Genomic DNA, 10330 nt, shown 5'->3' with positions numbered 1-10330 from the left:
AAGCATTTTTATTCCACTTTCACACCTTACATAGGTGAATGATTTGACCACATGACTCTGGAGTCATTTCAACCTGTGATTCTTGGAGATTGGCAAAGACCCTAGTAGCAAGAACAGCCTTCTGTTTTTTCCAGTTTACTTTGTTTTTCTGCTAGTTGCTAGCTTGTGTTCTCATAACCCTCAGTTTGCTTTCTGTGTAATTTTTGTCCTCTGAGAATTTTATTTCCTCTCTTATAAATCTAAATCTACATTTTAAATGATGTTGGTTTGTTTAGTATTTTACCCAGTATTTTTAAGTGTTTTGCCGTAAACTGATTTTCAGTCTCTATTCCAAAGCACAAGTTAGAAATCCAAAAACTAAACAGTCACCGAAGGGAGCCACTTTACAGTTATTCCCTTTTAAAAATAAATTACGTGATGCAGAGAGAGCCAAATTTTAATTATTCAAGCTTATTGCTTTCCATTGGGTTTAAGTTAATTATAGCAAATATGCAAGCAGAAAGAGGCAATCTCTACTCAGATTTTGACAGCCTGAATCGGGTTTTTAAAAAAATCTTTAGCAAAATAGTTATAAAAGTGAGGCTTTGCCTAAGAGAAAGATCTCTAAATCCATTATGGCTCATTAATAAATCAAGATCCAGTTTTATAGAACTTAGTCCCTGTAACAGATGCATCTTACATACCACAGCCTCAGAGTTCTGGGACCCTTGTCCACTTATCCCATCTCAGCCACCACTGTGACCAGTTCTGGGTCTGTCATCTAGTTGAATTTGCCCAGAAATAACCCAGGAGTGCCCGATGTCATGCCACCTTGCATTCCTCTTGGGATCTGAGGAAAGGTGTGAGTCAGAGTAGACTAGTCTGACTAGTCATGACTAGGTAGCCAAGAGATGTGTACAACCTCTAATGCAGGAAAATTAATACCCCATGGACCAAGGGACACCTCTGACCAATGGGAGACAAGAGAAATGTGTAATTCTTTGCTCTAACTGCTCCTGATGGACTGTTCTAAGACACGCCATTTCACAAGGGAACAAATTCTGTGAAACAGAGCAGTGATTTTCTACAGTGGCCAGCTTCAGGGAGGCACCCTTGAACTTTCTCTCCCTATTCTCCTGTCATTCAAGTTTTCCCTCATTTTTAATGAAATCACAAAAGGTTTCACATAAAGTTTTATTTGGGGGTGGAACTCAAGCTAATAGAATCACTGAAGTTTCTAAAAACAAGTGCTAGTAAGAACTCAGCCTAAAATGTAAAGGACCATTTTGGAATGCCAGAAAGCCTGTTCCTCTGGTCTGAAAAGCCAGGTAGGAAAATTATGTGGTCGGGTGCACGTATATCCTGGCTTTTTCACTCTAGTCTAAAATCCCAAAGGGTTGTTGCATATGATGAGAATAAATTGGAAAGCAGAGGAAATATTTCCCCGTGATTGACACTCATTTGCACAGTTGGCAGGAGATCATTAACATAGGCAGGGCAGCTTCCTAAACCACCCCAGCAGAGTGAGCCAGGAGAGGTGAGTCCTGAAGAGCTGTTTTGGTTAGAAGGAAGAGCAGAAGGCAGCTCTCTTGGCTCCTGGCTGCGTCCCTATCTTCTGGAAGAGATTCAGATGAGTCTCCATTCCCCGAGATAGTGCTGGTGGATGCAAATGAGAGAAAAGTAAGGCCAGAGCTTTCACAAGGAAACCCTGTGGTGAAGGTGAAACAGCCTCATACAGGAGGGGTTAGGGGTGATCTAACTGGGGCCAGAAGTTCATAGTGCCAGCAAACAGTAAGGTAGGGAGGGAGGGATGAGACACAAGGGCAGAAATTGTATCTATTTAGCTTATCACTGTATTAACAATATCTAGTTCAGTGTGAGGTACATTTTAAGTCACAAGTAAGTGATCATAATGATAATTCTATAGGCAGCCTATCAGGAGTTCAAGTCAAAGTAGATCCAGTGTAGAGTACTCATAACCCAGAATTTCCATGGGTAGACACCTAACTGAAGTGATTATGTATGGCCCCCCAGAGATGTCTATAATAGCATTCATGGAATAATTATTTGTTACAGCTGAAATGACAGGCAACTCAAATATCTTTCAGAAACAGGGTGGATAAATTGTGATACATTTACACAATATAATGCTATAAAATAAGGAAAATGAGCTACAGCTATACACAACAACCTGGGTGAATCTCACAAACAACATGTGAAAGAAGGTGATTAAAACAATAATGTGTGCCCTGTATGTGTAGCTTCTATTTATAAATACCAATATGTGCTATGATAAGTCAGGATAACAGGTACCTGTGGGAGGGGAGAAGATGCTGTAATCAGGGAAGGGCATGGTGATGCTACTGGGAAGCCTGTCACTTCAAATCTTCAGTCCACATAGTCCCAGAAGACTTTCCTAAATGAAGCCTGAATTACTCGGCATTTTCATAATTATAACCCCACTTGACATTTCATACAGGATGTTTTTCAATATCACTGGCCTGGAATGTAAGTTCCACCGTACTTTGTTTTCTCTCAAGCCTCCTTCTTACCTGTCCTTGCCTTGTACTTTATACCTGAGAAACCCTGGGCTGTTTTGTCTCCCTGCAGCTTATAATTGGCTTCTTTCCTGCCACACCACTTCCATCAGCCCCTTCTGCCTAACCTATCCTTTAAGATGACTTCTGGTTAACACAAAAGATGTATAGCCTCCATCATTTTTAATGGCTGAATAGTATTCCATGGTATACATATACCACAGTTTGTTAATCCATTCCGGATGGAGTTGAAAACATTCTTCTTAGTAAAATATCACAAGAATGGAAAAGCAAGGATCCACTGTACTCAATACTAATCTGAAGCAAGCATATGATCTAATAAACACCCACATAAGAGAAAAACGGAAATCAATTCAAGGTGGGAATGGGGGAATGAGGAGTGAGGAGAGGAGGGAGGGGGATGGATGTGCTCTCACTTAGGGTGTATGGCACACATCTTGGGGCAAGATACAATTATAAGAGGGACTGTACCTAACAAATGCAAACCTTGTAACCTCTTTGTACCCTCAAATTAACCTGAAACAATAATAAAAATAAAAATAAAAAAATTTAAAAAGGAAAAGTAAAAGCAAATTAAAAAAAAAAGATAGCCTTCTTCTCGAGGAAGTCTTCCTTGAACCACTTCCTCTGGGCTACATTAGCACCTCGTGTATATCTTGGTGATTCATTTATTATATGGAATTGTGAATTTACATTTACGTATCTCTTTTATTCTCCCCACTAGACCCTGAGTAAGGGAATAGTAGGAAACGTGTCTTATTTGTCCTTTAATTTCCAGGACCCAGCATTGTATGTGTGTGTGCATGTGCATATGTGTGCATAGACAGACATTTTAATAATTTGGAGCTGTATTCATCAATTTACTTTTTCAACATTTGTTATTTCTTTAGAGAAATGAGATTATAAACCAAAGATTCTATGAGTAGTTTACTTCATAAATTATTTGACATTATGGCATTTTGTGTCAGATAAAAGGCTAAGATTTGTAACATTCTGTTTCTTTCTGGTATAATGGGTAGTATGATTTCCCATTATTTTATGTGTAAGTTTCTCTTGTTCTTTAAAGATACGATAAATGTGTGCAGTGGATAATGTTAATAAATACCACCCTATTGCGTACTTATTATGAGCCATAGATTCTGCTGAACATTTTCATAGCAGTCCCTCTTATCTTCACAACAAACCTATCAGCTTGGTATTAGTGACCTCATTTTGCACATGATAAACCTAAATTCCAAAGAATTTAAGTAGATTACATAAGTTTTCACATGTAGCAACTGGCAGAACTTTTAACAACCCAGTCTTTCTGAACCCAAAACACATGTGTTTTTGACTTTTTTTGTCATAGGATCATGTCTGTACAATATATGTCCTAACAAAAGAGATGAGTTTTGAGAGAAAATCAATATATTTTTCCCCATCAAAACATCTTGTCACAAAAGATACCTTATTTAAAAAGTTGGATATTTCTCTTTTACAGTTTGAGAGTCTTCTTAACTCTAATTTTCTTTCACTTCATAATTAAGTGAAAGAGTTTCATATTTGAGTAAAAAGCTTAGTTGACTTATCTCAAATATCTTAATTTAAAATCAAATTATTCCTGATAATTTCTAGGTCTAGTATCATTGGTTCACTAGTCACCACAATAGTTACAGTCTGTTTTTATTTGCCAAGATGGTCTCTCCAACTTTTGTTTTGTTTTTAAAAGAGATAACTGACCAAAGCAATAAGAGAAAACATCGTTTTTCAGGGACACTTAGTTACTTCCATTCTGTTCTTTTCTTCTTAGATCTGCATCCCACAGATCTCCAGCTGCTCCCCATAAACAGAGATGAAGGGATAGAAAAATCTCTAATATGTCTAGACATTTACTAGCATGTCACCTGCTAAGGTTTTCTTATTGCCGTGACTTACATACAGTTATATTTTCAATTCTCTTTTTCTTAAATTGATGGTTCATGAACTTCTAGATCTAAGTTGTTTATGCCATAGAAACATCACTATCATAGGAAAACATGAAAATATTTTAGAGTCCAACCTATTTTTGAAGGAGATGACACTTGCTGCATCAAAAATAATTACATAACAACTACATTGTCATTCTGTCCCAAATCCTATATTTTAAATACTCTACACATTTCTGTCTGTTTTTAAAATAAGATTTTGCCTACAATTCCTGCTTAGAGAACAAAATGATACAAATTTATTTCCTCTTATTCAGAATGTTTTGCATGACCATATTAATGGTGTGTATATGGCTAGCATAAAAATACTTTCAGCTGGGAATGGTGGCTCAAACCCTAGCACTTTGAGAGGTCAAGATGGAAGGATTGCTTGAGGCCAGGAATTTGAAACCAGCCTCAGCTATATAGGAAGATCTCATCTTTACAAAAAAAAAAACAAAACACAGAAAAATCACTTAGGCATGGTGCTACTTGCCTATAGTCCCAGCTTCTTGGGAGGCTGAAATAAGAAGATTGCTTGAGCCCAGGAGTTCAAGGCTGCAGTGATCTAGGGTGACACTGCTACACTCTAGCTCAGGTGTCAGAAAAAGATCCTGCCTCAAAAAAAAAAAAAAAAGATATTTTCATTAATCGCGAAGAACCAATCCTAGGGAGAGGAAAGCAGAATGGGAGGCAGCCAGAGGAGCTTCCAAAAAGATAGAAAGGATGATGTAGAGCCTGTGTATGTACCCTGCGTAGGTGCTGGGTCAGAGACTTCTCACAGACCCTGCCGCCCACTTATTTTGTTGTTTTCTAAGGCTTTCATGAAGTTCTCTCCTTTTCAAACATCTTCATCAGGGCACCTTTGACTTCTTTGTTTCTCAGACTATAGATCAGGGGGTTAAGCATGGGGTTGAAAAGGCTGTGAAACAGCAGGAGATATTTCTTCTGCTCCTTGGGGTTCCCATCCTGGGGTCCAACATACATGATAATGGCTGTGCCATAAAAGAGTCCAACCACAGAGAGGTGGGAGGAGCAGGTGGAGAAGGCTTTCTGCCGCCCCTGCCCTGACTGGATCTTCAGGATGGCACATAGAATATAAATGTAAGATATCACAATAGAAGAGAAGGGGCCCACCAGCACGGATACTGCCCCAGCCAAAACCATGACTTCATTAATGTGGGTATCTGCACAGGCAAGTTTGAGAACAGCTATAATTTCACAGAAAAAGTGATTAACTTTCTGGGGTCCACAGAAGGGCAATGGTAGGAGTAACACTAGATGTACAAGAGCCAAGAAGACTCCTAAAATCCAGGAAGTCACTGTCAGAGTGATGCAGAGTTTCCAGGTCATGACGGCAGAGTACCGGAGGGGGTGGCAGATGGCCACATACCGGTCATAGGACATCACCACCAGGAGAAGACATTCTGTATGAGCAAAACTCAAAAATAGAAAGGTCTGCGTCATGCAGCCAGCAAAGGAGATGGGCTTGGCTGGATCCAGGAGGTTCACCAGCATCTGGGGCACCGTGTTGCAGGCGTAGGCGATGTCGACGACGGCCAGGTGGGAGAGGAAGAAGTACATGGGGGTGTGCAGTCTGGAGTCCCGGGAGATGAGCCCCAGGATGACCCCGTTCCCCAGCAGGGTGAGGACATAGAACAGGGAGAAGAGCCCAAAGAGAAATACCTGACTCCTCGGGCCAAGCGGAAACCCCAGGAGCAGGAATTTTGCGATGGAAGTCTGATTTCCCCCCATTTTCCTGTGAAAGAGACAGTGGAGCTCACCAAGTCTGGATGTCTGAGGCAAATGTTTAAACATCAAGCAGCTGTGCGTGTCATTGTTTGTGTGTTCAATGATATTTTGACATCTTAGTCACTTGCTAAGAAAACTGTGCATCACAAATGAAGCAGAAGGAAATCTCTTCACCTATGATAAATTCAACGCTACCATTACCTTCCACACATACATTTATAGTCTATATTTGTGTGTGTATATATTTTTCTATTTACCTATGCTTGGAAATTTTCTTTTTTATTTTTTTAGAAACAGAGTCTCACTTTGTCACCCTTGGTAGAGTGCCATGGAGTCACAGCTCACAGCAACCTCCAGCTCTTGGACTCAGGAGATTCTCTTCCCTCAGCCTCCCAAGTAGGTGGGACTACAGGCGCCCGCCACAATGCCTGGCTATTTTTTTGTTGCAGTTTGGCTGGGGTTGGGTTCAAACCCTCCACCCTTGATATATGGGGCCTGCACCCTACTCACTGAGCCACAGGCACCACCCTGCTTGGAAATTTTCAATATTTTTGGTACATCCTTCAGTAAGAAATGTCTAGCCAGTGCATACACACATAAGTTTACATATACTTGAATCCTTACTCTGTATAATGCCCTTGTTATTTTCTGTTTCATTCTGATCTAGTCTACTCCTCTATTTCGTTAGTAAAAATGCTGGTTGAATGATTTCATGGCCTGCAATTTAAAAACTACTGATCTATATCCAAGTCTAGAATCGAAACTTTAACCACAGAGTCATGCCCCCACAGAATATTTAATATACTTTTACAGCTTCTTAATTATCATGTGTAAATAAATATTACCTATAGTTAATCTTTTGTTCTCTGTAGCTTATTAAGTACTATAAAGTCCTTCTACAACAGAGTGGGTCTTCGGAGGTTTAAACCATGGAAACTTTGAAACTATTGCTTTTGTTTCCTGCCTGTCTGACTGTACAGACTTCCTTAGTCCACAGTTCATCTGAATCCACTAAAATAAGAATATCAGAAAAATCTGTAACTGAGTTCCTGTCAATGAATTCTCCATTCAAGTTTTTCTGAAAGTTAACATTTGAAAGGTTTTATAAGCATAAGTGAGTAAAATGCTGCCTGTTTCAAAAGAAGAAGCAGAATTCAAAGTAGAAATTATTGGAAGGTCATAATATTTTAGTCCAAGAAATAACTTTGTAACAATTGAAATCACCTTCTTGAAGTTAGTTCAGTTGTTTTATTAGGATCCAATTTTGTTTCAGTGAATGATTTAAAATAGGTTTGAAAGGGTATTCCTATGTCATGTGAAAAACTGAACTAGAATACTCAGGTCCCTTCCAATGAGAGGATTCAGTGGTCCAAATGCATAGAAAGGTGCATTGTTTAAATATTTGGGGCCAATCAAGAGAGAGAGCGCGAGCAATTCTGTTTATGAAACTTTGTATAACAAGGTACATGATAAGATAGAAGGAGCAAGGCTGTCGCCTTATGGTTTCCTGCTCAAGTAGCTCAAACACAAAATAGAAAATCTGCTGGTATTAACTAGACATATACTCAGTCCTACTACATGGCTCAGCTGAGGGTATATGGATCAGACTGTTAAAAGGACTCAGAAATAGCGTCGAAATAACTCAGAAAAAGGAATTTCACATTTAGAAATAAAGGCTTTAGGATATTCTTCGTGTGTAACATAAACTTATTTCGTAGCTGATTAGGCCCATTATTTTATAAAATTGCTACTTAATTTCATGAGGAAATAGAAACATTCACAAGTAAATCTCTCAAACAGCTATTTCACCTTACAATTTAAACAACACATTCAACGCCAAATGCAACAAAGTAAATTATCCATATTACGTGTATCCAAAAGACAAAACATTTAAATTATTCTAGTAGCTAAAGTCTGGAACCGCAGAAATTTGGTATTAACAGACAATAAGAGTTATCTGCATTTTTAATTGTGATTTTTCATTACAGTTCATTTGAAATTGTATGATAAATAAAGAGTGATAACCTAAGAAACTTACCTCAGACTTACAACTAAAAATGGAAAGACAAGCTGAATATGAGTTGGGTAAAACGTCATAAATTAATAAAAAGCTTCTGTACATTTGTGTTGAAACTTTCCTTTCAAGAAGTTCCTTGGGAGAAAAAAAGTCACAGTGAAAGCTAAATTTCTCTCAGAAGACATGATTTTATTTTCTGCTGAGTTCAATCACCTCTCAATATGCTCTGAAATTTTGGCATAGAGAGAGAGGAACAAAGATTTTTCCTGCACACGGCCATCTGCTGCCTTCCAGAGAAAGGGGTTTTTGCTATACTTATCTCTAGTGTTCCCTGGAGGGACAATCATGAAAAGATAGTGATTTCTCCCTCTCTGTAGGGTTCATGATCACAACTTTAAAATGAAGCAGAATGACTTCCAGAACCCCTTCATATCTTATAGTTTTCCCAAGCTTGGATTCATTAATATTATGGTTTCAAGAACTCCAAAGTTTCCTCGCCCACTAACGCTTCAAGTAGATTAACTGGTATTTAGGGCAGGTGGAACCTCTATATCATTTCCAGCCTCCTTAGTGTTGGCTGAGTTTTATATCTGACCTGAACATATATCTTATGTATATATGTGTGTGTACTTTTTTCATCAGTGCTCCTCAAGGAATATAATTCACAAAGTAGGACCAGGGAGAAAGACCTATGAAAAACTTTGGGGAACATGTTAAGGAGTCAGGAAAGAGGATAAAGTATCCCAACGGGAGTTATTAAAACCTATTTTGTAGAATTTAACAAGAGCACAAACGAAGAAGGAAAATTCTTACTAGGAAACAATATCTATTCTTTAATTTCTAGTGATTTGGAGCCCAAGGGAGGAAAAAGACCAAAGTCTCCCAAGTCTGTGACTACTACTATTTCTATTTCTCCTGAAATAAAAATGAGCCAACCCCGTTGCAGAATTTCAGGGAATGCAGTTGTGACAGCTTGATGGTGACTTTGTGGTTTAAATTTCTCTTTTATTCTTTTATGTAAATCTATTCTCATGCTGAAATATAACGGAACCAGACTGTAATTACCGAAATTACATTTTAGTTTTCATACTAACCAATTAAGATAGTAGCAGATCAATTATTTTCCATCCTGAGAGGCTCACCTGCAATAAATCTGAAGTGGACTTTCCCCCTCAGACCTGTTTAATAAAAGGCTTGACAGTGAACGGGGTACAGATTGTGACCTCATGTCTGGTGCTGGGAGATAAACCATGACTACTGACTGTTACATTGTCCATGGCCCAATGTACCAAACATACAAACTCATTAATTACATTTTCTCTTTTTCTACTTCCAATTTTACTAGCATAAAATGTTTCTCATAATGTTTTTGCCTTAAATTCTGTTTTACCTGAGAAGGATGTGTTCTGTTTGATATTGACAATGCTGCATTTGGTATACTAATACTTTACTCAAGATGTTTCCATTTGTGTTCATTTCTGAGGTTGATTTAATAAATGACTTTTCTTCCACTGTCCTTTTCCAGTTTTGTCATCATAGCTATACTAGCTTTGTAAGACCAATGAGATAGCTCATTTTCTATGTTTAAAAGCTTTCATATAATATGAAAATTAGCTCTTCCTTGAATATTTGTAAAATTTGCTTTTAAAACTATATGACTTAGTGGTCTTTGGCTATCGGAAAATTCTGTAATCAATTCTTTTTCTGGTATATTTATTGTTCAGATTTTCTATTTCTACATAGCAAAGTTTAAGTGATATTTTCCATATAATTTATTAAAATAAATTTTATTATCATTTTAAAACCTCTACATTTTGATTATTTGTGTATAATTTTTTGTTCCTAATATTGCATATATGTCTTTGCCACTGTTTTATGATCAGTCATCTATTTTATTGGCATTTTTTTAAAAAAGGAATTGTGTTTTAATATAATCTTCATAATACCTTACTTTTTCAATGAAGTTTGCTCTATTTTTATTTTAATTCTTGGTTGATATATCTTCTTGAATTGAATATTTAACTTACTGTTATGTATCTTGGTTTAATCAATGTAATTTGGGCTATAAATTTATTTTCCCT

The 10330-nt window shown here is 37.6% G+C and overlaps 1 protein-coding gene across 1 annotated transcript; it reads right to left on the bottom strand.

The window, feature by feature from the left end:
- Nucleotides 1-5280: 5280 nt before the first annotated feature.
- On the bottom strand, nt 5281-6266 carry LOC128560144 (olfactory receptor 2A25). The gene has a single exon (XM_053553671.1). It carries the CDS (start codon nt 6233-6235, stop codon nt 5303-5305), a length of 933 nt encoding a protein of 310 aa, XP_053409646.1. The 5' UTR covers nt 6236-6266; the 3' UTR covers nt 5281-5302.
- Between the last annotated feature and the right edge of the window lie 4064 nt (nt 6267-10330).

The sequence above is a fragment of the Nycticebus coucang genome, chromosome 11 (genome assembly GCF_027406575.1).
Source record: "Nycticebus coucang isolate mNycCou1 chromosome 11, mNycCou1.pri, whole genome shotgun sequence".
Taxonomy (NCBI): Eukaryota; Metazoa; Chordata; class Mammalia; order Primates; family Lorisidae; genus Nycticebus; species Nycticebus coucang.
This window is presented reverse-complemented; position numbering and strand designations above follow the sequence as displayed.

Bases quoted from the DNA above. Each gene is read 5' to 3' on its own strand.
- LOC128560144 (XM_053553671.1), bottom strand. From the start codon at position 6,235: ATGGGGGGAAATCAGACTTCCATCGCAAAATTCCTGCTCCTGGGGTTT.